The sequence below is a fragment of the Lissotriton vulgaris genome, chromosome 3_1, assembly GCF_964263255.1.
Source record: "Lissotriton vulgaris chromosome 3_1, aLisVul1.2, whole genome shotgun sequence".
NCBI classification, from domain to species: Eukaryota; Metazoa; Chordata; class Amphibia; order Caudata; family Salamandridae; genus Lissotriton; species Lissotriton vulgaris.
The window spans coordinates 362,645,725-362,658,313 of record NC_141689.1 but is presented as its reverse complement, the minus strand read 5'-3'; the positions used below and the strand labels follow the sequence as shown (position 1 = coordinate 362,658,313).

General features: G+C 47.2%; 1 protein-coding gene across 1 annotated transcript in view; it reads left to right on the top strand.

Moving 5' to 3' along the window:
* The window catches only part of LOC147726456 (complement component C6-like), a 563,575-nt gene that overhangs the window by 99,523 nt on the left and 451,463 nt on the right, over positions 1 to 12,589 (top strand). Inside the window, exon 4 of the mRNA XM_086960580.1 lies at positions 6,804 to 6,948. Coding sequence (XP_086816706.1) covers positions 6,804 to 6,948 — 145 coding nt within the window. The remainder of the gene's footprint in view (positions 1 to 6,803; positions 6,949 to 12,589) is intronic.

Below are 12,589 nucleotides of genomic sequence, written 5' to 3'. Positions count from 1 at the left end.
CGCTTTGGCCATCCCGCCCGATTATAACATCTTCAGAAAGGACAGAGCCAACGGAAGGGGAGGTGGAGTAGCGCTAGTGGTCCGGAAAGGAACCCCCTGCGAGATCCTGCCAGCCATTGACATCCGAGGCTCGGAGACCCTAGCCTTCTCGATCACTCTTTCGCCCCACCAATCCTTTAAGGGACTGCTTGTATACAGGCCACCTGGTTCTCCCGGCACCTTCTTTGAAGATCTGGATATGGTGCTGGTGGAGTTGGCCCTGAAAGCCGAACACTTCATCGTGGCTGGCGATTTCAACTTCCGGATGGATGATTCATCCGACCCGGCTGCCGCCAAACTTTCGGAGGCGCTGACCCCGCTGGGGCTCATCCCCTACTTTCAGGAGCCTACGCATGAGAAGGGGCACACCCTTGACCAGGTCTTCTCGTCTGTCCCTCTCGAGGGTATAGAGATCACTCCTGTCCTATGGTCTGACCACTTTCTCGCCAAATTTGTGATCAAGGGCATAGTTAAATCAGTGCCTATCCCGGCACATCAACAGGGTCGTGTCCATAGGGCTTTCCATCGTGTAACCCCGGAGATGCTGGCCCAGGCAGCTGAGGCCCACCCCTGCCTTCTTTCAGGTGATCTAGACAGGGATCTGCAGACCATGCAAGACTGGTTATTGGATAGGCTAAACGATCTTGCCCCGGAAGTAACATCTCGCCCGACACCGAAACGGGTCTCTGCGCCCTGGTTCACCGCTGCACTGTCGGCTACGCGGCAGCAGTGCAAGGTAGCCGAAAGAGCCTGGCGGGCACAATATGACACTGTTGCCAAGTTAACATACAAAACGGTGGTTAAGGCTTATCACCGGGACATCCGCCTGGAAAAAAAGGCTTATCTAGCCAGGAGAATTGATGCTGCCTCCAACTCCTGCAAGGAGATTTTCTCCATTGTGAGAGAATTTACCTCACCTTGGTCTAACACCTCGGACCAAAAACCATCTGACACCTGGGCCACGGACCTTGCTGATTTCTTCACGAGCAAGATCCAACGCATTCAGGAGTCATTCCTGGTACCAGTGTCTGCGGGCCAGACTGAACCTGACATCACCACACTGCCACAGGTCGGGCCAGGGGCGACGTTGAGTGTGTTTCCCTCAATCTCTGCTCCGGACTCCCTGGCTCTTATGGGCAATTTAAAATCGGGTTCTCCCCTTGACCCATGCCCTGCTACATTTCTGGCGAAAGTCGCGGAGGTGATCAACCCGTTGGCTAATCCACTCTTAAATCTTTCGCTGAGGCTCGGTGTGGTCCCTCAGACCTGGAAGCAGGCGATGGTGATTCCCTTGCTCAAAAAACCTGGTCTAGATCCGAAGGCCCCGGTTAATTATAGGCCCATCTCTCTGCTGCCGGCCCTCACAAAGATTCTGGAAAAGCACGTCCAAGGCGTGCTCTCCAACTTTCTTGAATCTAATGAGATCCTGCACGCCACCCAATCGGGCTTTCGTCCCCATCTCAGTACTGAGACAGCGCTCCTGGAGGTCTCGGAAACCATTAAAGGGGTTCTGGACTCTGGGGGCAAAGTCATGCTGGTGATGTTAGACCTGTCGGCGGCGTTCGACACCATTCCCCATGATGGTCTTCTCGCTAGACTTTTCGAGATAGGCCTACGGGGGACGGTGTTCGACTGGTTTTCCTCTTTCCTAGCCGGCCGCCGGCAGTCGATCTGGGCCCCGCCGGATTCCGCCGTGATGCCGCCTCTGGGAGTCGGGGTCCCTCAGGGCTCTATTTTGAGCCCGACCCTCTTTAACATCATTATGACCCCATTGGCGGCGTTGGTGGAGTCGCATGGTGCCCAGATCGTATCCTATGCGGACGACACCCAGCTCCTCTTCTCTTGTAAGAGAGGAGGCGACTTTGATGGGGAGAGTATTCGGGATTGCCTTGGGGCTGTTTTTCACTGGTTCCATCTAAACAGCCTTAAGTGCAATTCCGACAAGTCCGAAGTACTCTTCTTTGGGTGTGACACAGAGCCAGATTGGCAGACCTGGTGGCCACGGGATATGTTCCCTCCGTCCTGCTCCTCTCAGGTTGCTAAGAATCTGGGGGTGAAGATGGATAACAGGCTTACCTTGAAATCCCAGATCCTGGGGGTGTCGGGCATTTGCTTTGGCATCCTCAGGATGCTGCGGAGGTTCCTTCCTCTGCTATCCGTGGAACACAGGACGCTAACAGTTCAGGCTCTGATTGGGTCCAGGTTGGATTATTCCAACGTTCTTTACCTGGGCCTCCCAGAGTACTTGTTGCAGCGGCTTCAAGTGGTACAGAATGCCGCTGCCAGGGCAATCTTTGGCCTTAGCAGGCGCTCCAGGGCCTCGGGCTTGCTGGCAACTTTACACTGGCTTCCTATCCGCAAGAGGATCGCCTTTAAGGCGCTGACCCTGGCCTACAAAGCTCTTCACAAGGAGGGAGCCAAGTACCTCCAAAAGAGACTGGTCTTTTATCATCCGACCAGGTCTCTGAGGTCGGAAGCCCTGCACCTTGCTGTTGTCCCCCGGGTAAAGAAAGCGCGCCTTGGAGGCCGCTCCTTTGGACTGCTGGCATCTCAGCTGTGGAACTCTTTACCACTGGCCCTGCGGGGAGCTACCAGCCTACTAGCTTTTAGGAAAGGCCTTAAAACTTGGCTGTTCACTCAGTAGCCGGTCTTCCGTGAATCTCTGGCCCACTCTTCTGTTAGTTTTTCACCTGGTGTTATGTTTGTATGTTGCAGTTTTGTCTCTTTCTCCAATAAAGCGCCGGGACACTCTTTTTGAGTAGCCGTGCGCTATAGAAATAAATATATAACATAACATAACATAACATAATCCAAAACAATCTGCCCCTTCAATCCAAAGCAATCCACCTCACTCCAATAAAGAACAATCTGCTCTACTCCAATCCAACACAACCTGCTTCACTCCAATCCAAAAGAATCGGCCCCACTCCAATCCCAAAATATCTGCACCACTCCAATCCAAAACAATCTGCCCTACTCCAATACAAAACAATCTGCTCCAAAACAATGTGCCCAACTCCAATAAACAAAATCAGCCCCACTTCAATCTAAAACAATCTGCCCCACTCCAATCCAAAACAATCTGCCTCATTCCACACCAAAACAATATGCCCCAATCCAAAACAATGCACCTCACTCCATTCCAGTCTGTCCCACTCCAACTCAATCTACCTCACTCCAACCCAATCCACCCCACTCCAGTTCAATCTTCCCAACTCCAATTATATCAACCCCTCTTCAATCCAAAATGCCCCTCTGCAATCCAATCTGCTCCACTTCAAAATAATCTACCTCACACTAATCGTTTCCATCTCACTGCAATCCAATCCATCCCACTCTATCCCAATTACCCCACTCAAATACGTTCCACTCCAATTCACCCCACACCGATGCAATCCACCAAATCAAGCCCAATTCAATATACCCCATTCCAATCCACCTCACACATATTGAATCTGTCCCACTCCAGTCCAATACACCACAATCGACCACACTCCAATCCAATCCACACCTCTCCAGTCCGATTAGCCCCACTGCTGTCCAACCCACCCCAATCCACCACACACCAGTCAAGTCCAATTCACCCCATTTTAGTCCAATCCACCCCATTCCAGTTCAACCCACTTTACTCCAAAGAATCTACCCCACTACAATCCATCAACCACACTCCAATCCAACCCATTCAAGTCCAACCCTATCCATACCAATCCACCCACTCAATCCATTCCACCCTATTCCAACCCACCCCACTCCAATCCAGCCCACTGCAACCCATTCCAGGCCACTGCAACCCAGTCCACCCACACCACCCCACCCCACTCCAATCCATCCCACTCTAATCTAATCCATTTTAATCCACCCCAGTGCAATCCACTCCACGTTAATTCACCCCAACAAATCCAATCCACCCCAACTCCAAACCACCTTAATCCACACAACCCCACTCTAATCCAATTCAATCCACCCCACTCCAATCATATCCACCCCACTCCAGTCCAACCGAACCCACTCCAGTCCAACTCACTCCAATCCAACTGAACCCACTCCAGTCTAATCCAACCCACTCTGGTCCAATCCACCTCATTTCAGTCCAGTCCACTCAAATGCAGTCCAGTTCACTCCAATCCAATACACCCAATACACCCCACTGTAATCCACTGAACGCTAATCCACCCACCTCCTTCTAATCCACCCCACCCAAATCCAATCCACTGAATCTAATCCACCCCACTCAATCCAATACACCCCACCTCAATGCAATACAACCTGCATCAATACTTTAAACCCCACTCTAATCCTTCCCACGCCAATCCACCTAACTCCACTCCACCCCACTCCAATCCACCCCACGTCAATCCAGTCCAACCCAACCCAACCCAATCCAATCCACCTCACCTCACTCCAAACCAGTCCACCCCACCTCACTGTAGGCAACTCCACAACACTCTATTTCAATCCACCCAACCCCACCCCAATCCTCTCCACTTCAATCCACCCTACTTTAATCCACCCCACTCAAATCCAACCCACTCCAAATCACCCACTGTATTCTAGTCCACCTCACTGTACTATCATCCACCCCCCTCTATTCCAGTGCAATCTATTCAGCTCACCCCACTTCAATCCACCTATTCCAATCCATGCACCCCTCTCCAACCCATTCCACTAAAATTCAATGGATCTTAATCCACCCCACTTCAGTAAATTTCAATCCAGCCCTTTCCAAACCACCTTAATCCACACCACCCCAAACCACCTTAATCCACCTCACTCCAATCAAATCCACCACACTCCCCACCAATCCAATCTTCCAGACTCCAATCCTCCCAACTCCAATCCTCCCCACTCCAATACAATACAATCCAACCCACTCTGTCCAGTTGACCCCAATCCACCACAACCCACCCAACTCAAATCTGGTCCACACAAATCCAGTCCACTCCACTCCAGTCCAATCCACCCCACTGCAACCCACTCCAAAAAATCCATCTCACTCTAATCCCCCTTCCTGACTCCAATCCACCCCACCCCAATTCAATCCTCCTCAATCCAGTCCACCCCACCTAAATCCAGTCCACCCACTCAATCCAGTCCATCCACTCAATGCCACCCCACTCCAGTCCAATCCACCTCACTTAATCCAATCCACCCCACTGAATCCAATTCACGCCATTCCAATCCACTCCAATTTAGTGCAACCTACCCAACTCCAGTCCACCCCACCTCAGCCCAATACAACCCACCCCACCCCACCCCAATCAAACCCCCCCCCATCCCAACTAACCTCCGGTCCACCCCACCCCACCCCTATCCAATCCACCCCATTTCAATCCACTCCACTCCAATCCACCCCATTCCAGTCCGTTTCACTCCAATCCACTCCACTTCAATCCTCCCCACCCCAATCTACACAAATTCAGCCTACTCAACCCACCCTACTCTACCCCATCCCACTCCAATCCACCCCACTCTACCCAAATCCAATCTACCCCACCCCACTTCAGTCCATCCCACACCTCAGTTCAACCCACCCCACTCCAAATCATGAACCCACCCCATCCCATCCACCCTACTCCAGTCCAATCCACTCCACTCCACTCCAGTCCAAAATGATGCACCCCTTTACCTCAATCCACTTTAAACCAATTCACCCTATTCCACCCCACCCCACGTCACTCTATTGTACTCCACTGCACTCTACAACACTCTATGCCAATGAACCATTGAACTTTACTCCCCTCTACTCAACTCTATGACACTCTGCTCCCCCTACTCCACTCTGCAACACGCGACGCAACTAACTTTTAGCCACACTGGTGCATAACATGACAAAAACACATTGCCAAAATATCTTCTGTAGGCGAGACCTATTGCCTTTGCCAATGCTAGTACTTTACTCTGGCTAAACATACAGGGAATAAGTATGAGCAGGAGGGATTCTACATAGAGCAGCCTAAAAGATAAGTGCATCCTTGTCGAATGTTAATTTAAAAACGTTGCTGCTACAATTCCTTTGAAAAATATGTGACATTATCTTTGCGTTTTACTTCTTAATAAAAGATATTCAACATTCATTTATAAGTGGGTTTTTTTTTGTCACTAAATAAAAAGACAGTCATTGGTTCTTAGTATTTCTCCTTTTCACCCACAAATAGACACAGTTTGAGTGTAGTGATAGCTTTTACTGCACCGAAAAAAATAATCGATTCCAAATTAACCCGGGTCACACAGAAAACAGAGAAATAATAATGTGACATTTTTCATCACGAGAACGAGTCGGAAACGAGTTTGTGATTTTTTGTGGGTTCAAATTCACAGAGCGTTCTGCCCCTGAAACACCCCATTTCCACTCATGTGGGTAGATATGCCTATACGAAAACGTTTGATGAGTAAGTAGATTATTTTACAAAAGCAAACCGAACTTTGGAATTTCAGAACGTGGTTTATACTCACAAATGTGTTGTTATTAAATCACACTTACATGCAAATAGCTTTGTGAACGTTCTTTTCATATTCATTGAAAATCTGTTTCTCAATCTTCCTAAATATTGATTACAAACAGGAGGCAAGTGTATTAAGCATAAACAGTGAGATTAAGCCAGTGAGTGAATCCATTTGATCACAATATAGAGACATGGAACAGCTCATGAATCACAAAAGCCTCAACATGAATGAATCAATTCAGTTATGATTGAGAAACACTCTGCAAGGAGTTAAACATGGCAACCTACATGCTGACTCAGCCAGCTCCTCTCTCTTTTCAGTTCCGGGTTCGTTCACTTTTACGCCCATCTCAGTTCGGAGGTCACAGTTGTACTGAAGAGTTTGTTGAGTCCCGGAAGTGTATTCCATCCAAACTTTGCAACATAGAAGAACTGGACTGCAAAAATAAATTCAAATGTGACACTGGTAAGTTTGCTTCGTATTGTTTTGATTTAATTTTTTAATTAATATTTTCACCCATACTACCAAAAAAGCTGTGAATGTGACCTTATGGGGTCTTGTATGTCACTTCTGTCGAATTTTGCCACACTAGAGGTGGTGGGACCAGCCGCCAGTGGTACGGGGGTCCCACACCGGCAATTAGGATGCCACCGTCACGGTGGCATCCCCCAACCACAACATTGTGGAGGGCGGTTCACACAGCACAGCCCGCCGCAATGCTGAGGCAGCACCCTGTGTATTTGCATGCACAACGTGGCAGGCACAGCGCAGTGTTTGCCACGTTGTGCATGCAAATGCAGGGGGTACCATAGGTACCACCAATGTGCACCCTCCTTTACCCTGGGGGCTCGCAACAGGCCCCCACATTCAGAGACCGCATGCCTTTCCGCCACCATGGAAAGGCACATCTCTGCCTGATTTGTAATATGGATGACAGTGTCTTGCAGACACCGCCACTATATATAGCCCCTTTTCTGTCCGGTCGACTCGCTGACGTGCGAAAAACCGGCAGGCGGCTTTTCCGTCCACCGGGGTGCCCCCGCCATCGTAATATGGCGGGGGGAAATGGGATGCGGGCGGAGGAAAATGTTGGGAGGATTGCCACTGCCATTCGGGCGGTGGCAATCCGCCTGACATACTAATAGACCCCATTGTGATCTTGATTACTCTTTGGTACTTGTAAAAAGAGATGAAAACACATACAGAGACAAAGCACAAATAGTGTATGCACATTAAAACATAACCTATTGTCTTCGAAAGTTCTTCTTTATTTATACCCTGTTGCATATAATGTAATGAATAGCCAAGCTATATTTGTACCAGCCACACACATGGTCCAGTTAGATGTCGAAAAGTTACTTAAATCTTTTCCTATTATCTACAATCTGATTTTCCTTTCAGACGCATTGCTTTGTCTCTTTATGGGGGTTTACAGCTTTTGTGTAAGAAGTTTGTTTTATTTGCAAGGTTAAGAATACGTAATTGTTGGCATAGAGTAGTTACTTTTACATCCTGAAGTGTTTTAGATGAGTCCTATAGAGTTGCTTCCTATCATACTTTATTTAATAACTCACAGAGAGAACTTTTGAATGGAACAAACAAATATAATAATTAATTCAGAAATATTAGGTTTTAGTGGCTATGTTTCCAAGTATCCATTCAGCTACTACAGAAAAAGCTATATTTATTCACTTGCAAATAGGTGTCCCACAGCATCGAATACTACAACTGCAAAACATGACTAGAGTAACGCTACAACACAATTCAAGGAGCATACACACATTGGCCGTGAAACACATATTTTGCTCTAATGAAAATCCAACAGAACTTCACTGCCTAGTATTTTGGATAAGAATACAATATTTTGGCAAGCATGCTTAAAAGGTTGACCTAAAAAAAAGGCTAAGCTGTTTTGCCAGCCTCATGTAATATAAAAACATAAATAAAAATACATCCATATAGACATAAGTTCAGGGGTTTCTTATTTTATTGGTCTGTTCAACTGTCATTCACATTTTGCTTCAGCATGGAGAACCTCAGCTATTTAAATACAACAAAGAGGGGGGAGAGAGAGAGAGACAAGTGGATTCGGTCTCCCTTGGCAATATGGATAAACAAAATGGAATCCACTCAGAAAAGTGGTCGTGATCCCTAAAGTGATGGGGAGCACACAGTGTTGTTTAAATGCCCCTCACACACCAACAGGCCCCTTGGTGTCATGCTTCATCATCGGGGCCTTCGCACCCCTCTACGGAATGCGGCGTGCTACGACTTACGGCTACGTAGGAGCACTTGGTAGTGAACTATGTGAGGGTGTGTGTTTTTAGGGAAGAGATGTGAGTAAGTGAGGTGAGGTGAAAAAAGTGAGGTTAAAAAATACCTGGCTCGTAGGAAAAAAATTGTATATTATGTCCTCGGCTGGTATTATTAAAAAGGGGCAAGGTGCGGTTGATAATATACGTATTAGGGTATATCAACCTAAAAGTGTCAACATGTTTCGGGGTACAACGACCCCTTCTTCAGGACAAGGATATGCACATTATCCTCACCTTACTCACATGAGATGTCAAAGTGTATTCTACAAAAAAAGACTAGGTGAAATGTACCTAACAATGTTATTTAATGGATAAGTTCGGTTGCGCCCAATTGGCGTTGAAGATAACCTGTGGAATAAAGAGACAATATCAACATCACAGTCGGATGTCCAGGAACTGTGAAAAGAGCAATGCTTTCCTAGTATATGGAGGGTAAAAACCAAAATAAGGTTCATGAACCCTGTAAAAGAAGACTTAGAAAAAGACACACAGTTAACACAGACATATATCTACATTGTAAATTGCGTTCCCCAGGTGTGGTTATAGAGGGGAGGAAGGAGTTAATGAATGAAGGCTTACTTATAGTTCAAGGTTAGGAGACCTCATGAGCCTTAGCGTGGTATTGGGGGATTTCTTCCTCACTGCTTAGTTAAGCAACCTATAGGATATTAAGGTTGGGTTTTAGGTAAGGTCAACATATCCTAAAAAAAGGTTACAGAATGCTCCTCCTAGATGTGGTGACCCAACTCACGGTTACTGCATAGCCAAATCGCCTGCCTTCCCCTCAACGCTGCTCCGATGAAGTGAGGAGTGCAGTTGGCAGTTTTCTATTTTATACTCCCGGGTTGTCAATTAAGGGAGGTAAATTGGCTAGTTAAGCACGGAAGTATGGCCAAATACGGGTGTATTAGGCATACGGAACCGGTATTGCGCGTTGGGAAGGGGTGCGGTTCCTGGAGGAGAATGCACACGCTTTAAAAGCTAGTGAAGGGGGATCTGCGCATGCGCATGAGCGGTATACGAGATTCTGAAAAGACGCGCATGCGCTAAGGATTAGCGTCTCTGAATTAGTGCGCATGGATCCCAACTGTACGGCAAAGGTTGCCGGTTCTAGACTTATATTCAACCCGGGCATGGGGCTCTTTAATGGAACTAGGGCCAAAAAGTGATCGCTCGCCCGTTAGCAAAACGGGTAGAACTGGCTTATTAGAGGGGCAGCATCTGGGGCTGCAAGTGTGCATATATTCTCATAGATCGAAACACCCTGCACAGTGATAAAAGCTGGGGGCTATACAATCAACGCTAGGGTTAGCATGATTTTGACTCATATGTAGCAGCCTGCACATTGATAAACGATGGGGGCTATACAATCAGCGCTAAGGTTAGCATGATTTTGACTCATAAATGGCTGTAAGTTATTCAATAAGTCATAAGGAGACAGGCATGGAGTTTGTCAGGAGACTGTGCTGTGGACATGGTGACTCAGGTATTAGTTGTCACTATGTACTCAACGTAGCTGGCTCCAAGGAATAGAGTCATTAAGCCCAGAGGTGTCAGTCCCAAGGCGGAACACCAACCGCTGTTCTTTTTCAAATAACCCCGACTCTGTAGGCAGCTGTTCAATCACTGTCCACTGTAACTCATTCACACAATGTTGGTCCTCAAGGAAATGGGCTGCCATTTTAGTGGTTGTTTTTTTGCATCTAATGTTACTTTTATGCTCATTGATCCTTGTCTTGACTTGTCTTGCTGTCATTCCCACGTATTCCTTTTTGCAAGGACATGTGATAAGGTACACTACATTTTTGCTGTTACAGTTGGTAAAAATACGTTGTTCCCAACTGGTACCATTAGTGAAAATTAGAGTCTGGCTTTTCTTCGTAAGGTGACAACAGTTACAATTACCACAGGGATGATGGCCCTTTACTCCTTGTAACCTCGTCTGTTCCACTTTGTGTGTAGGAGGTCTTGTATGGACAAGCATGTCCTTTAGATTCCTCCCACGTCTGTGGGCAAACAGTGGTTTCTCCAAATTCAGTGAGCCGCTTGTCAGTGTGCGCCAATGTTTGTTGACCAGTTTTTGTACTTGGTTGGTTACTGGACTATAAGTGGTGACACAGACAGTTCTGCTCAGTTGGTCGTCTTTTTTAGGCTTATCTTCCAAGAGTGCTTCACGATTGTTAGTCCTGGCTCTTTTCATAGCCTTGAGAATAACATGATTAGGGTATTTTCTTTGTCTCAGTTTCATGCTTAAGTCCTTAGCCTGAGTTTTGTACTTAGCTATATCGCTACAGTTCCGGCGTAGGCGTAGGAACTGCCCATATGGCAAGTTCTCCCTCAGGTGACGAGGATGGAAACTGTCAAACCTGAGGAGGCAGTTCCTCGCCGTGGGTTTAAAATGGGTCTCGGTTTTCAAGAAACCTGCTTCATGGTAGATATTGAGGTCCAGAAAAACCATTGACCTGTTAGACATTTGGTGGGTGAACTTTAAGAAAGAGTTCTGGTCGTTGAGCCATTGCATGAACTCAGTGATTGAATTGCCATCCCCCTCCCAGATCACCAAAATGTCATCAATATATCGTCGCCATGTATGGATTCTTCCCCTGAAGGGGTTGCTGGGGTGGAGAATCTTTGAGGACTCCAGGTGGTGAACGTAGAGTCCCGCCAGGCTCGGAGCAAATGTACTCCCCATGCTGGTTCCATGGCTTTGCCAAAACAGGGTGCCTTCGTATTCGAAAAAGTTTTTGGTAAGGGCTAGCGAGATACATTCCATGACAACTCCACGGGGGGTTTGGTATTTCCATCGGTCAGAGTGGAGTACTTCTTCGATAATCAGAAGTGTCTCATCATGTGGGAGGCTCGTGTAGAGACTCTCCACGTCAAGGCTCAGAAGCATTTGAGAGTCAGGATCAAAGGGGTGGTTCTGTAGTAGTTGCAGCACCGCTTTAGTATCCCTTAGATATGTGTCAGTTGCTTGCACCAAGGGTCTCAAAAAGGCATCGGCGAACTTCGACAGAGGTTCGAGGATGGAGGAGATGTCGGACACAATTGGGCGCCCTGGTGGGTTTTCAAGACTCTTGTGGACTTTGGGTATAGTATAGAAATAGGGGGTGCGAGGATTTTTCTGCACCAGGAACTCAGATTCTTTTTTGGTTAACCAGTCATGTGCCAGGGCCTCCTCAATCATTCCCTCGATCTGTGTTCGTAGAGACTATGTGGGATCTTCTATCAGTACCTGATAGTTTCTTCTATCAGAGAGGAGTCTCCTGCATTCTTTGTCATAACCAGTAGTAGTTTGGATAACCACTGCCCCACCCTTGTCTGCAGGTTTTATGGTTAGGTTTTTGTTGAGTCTTAGTTCTCTGATTGCCTCATTCTCAAGTTTACTCATGTTCTGGAACACCTTCTGCCTAGTGTCCAGTTTTTTGAGTTTGTGCATGATTGCTTTCTCGAATGCCAACACCTCCACAGGGAGTTGGTTTGAAGAAAGCCCTCAGTTTAATGGTTCTAATGAAATCTTGGATTTCCTTGTGTAGCAGAAAGGTGTCAGGTTTGTTAGTAGGGACGTACCCTAAGCCTTTATTTAGTACCCTCTGTTGTAAATCAGTGAGGGGCCATGGGATCACCCCTTCCCAACGCGCAATACCGGTTCCGTATGCCTAATACACCCGTATTTGGGCATATTTCCGTGCTTAACTAGCCAATTTACCTCCCTTAATTGACAACCCGGGAGTATAAAATAGAAAACCGCCAACTTCACTCCTCACTTCATCGGAGCAGCGTTGAGGGGA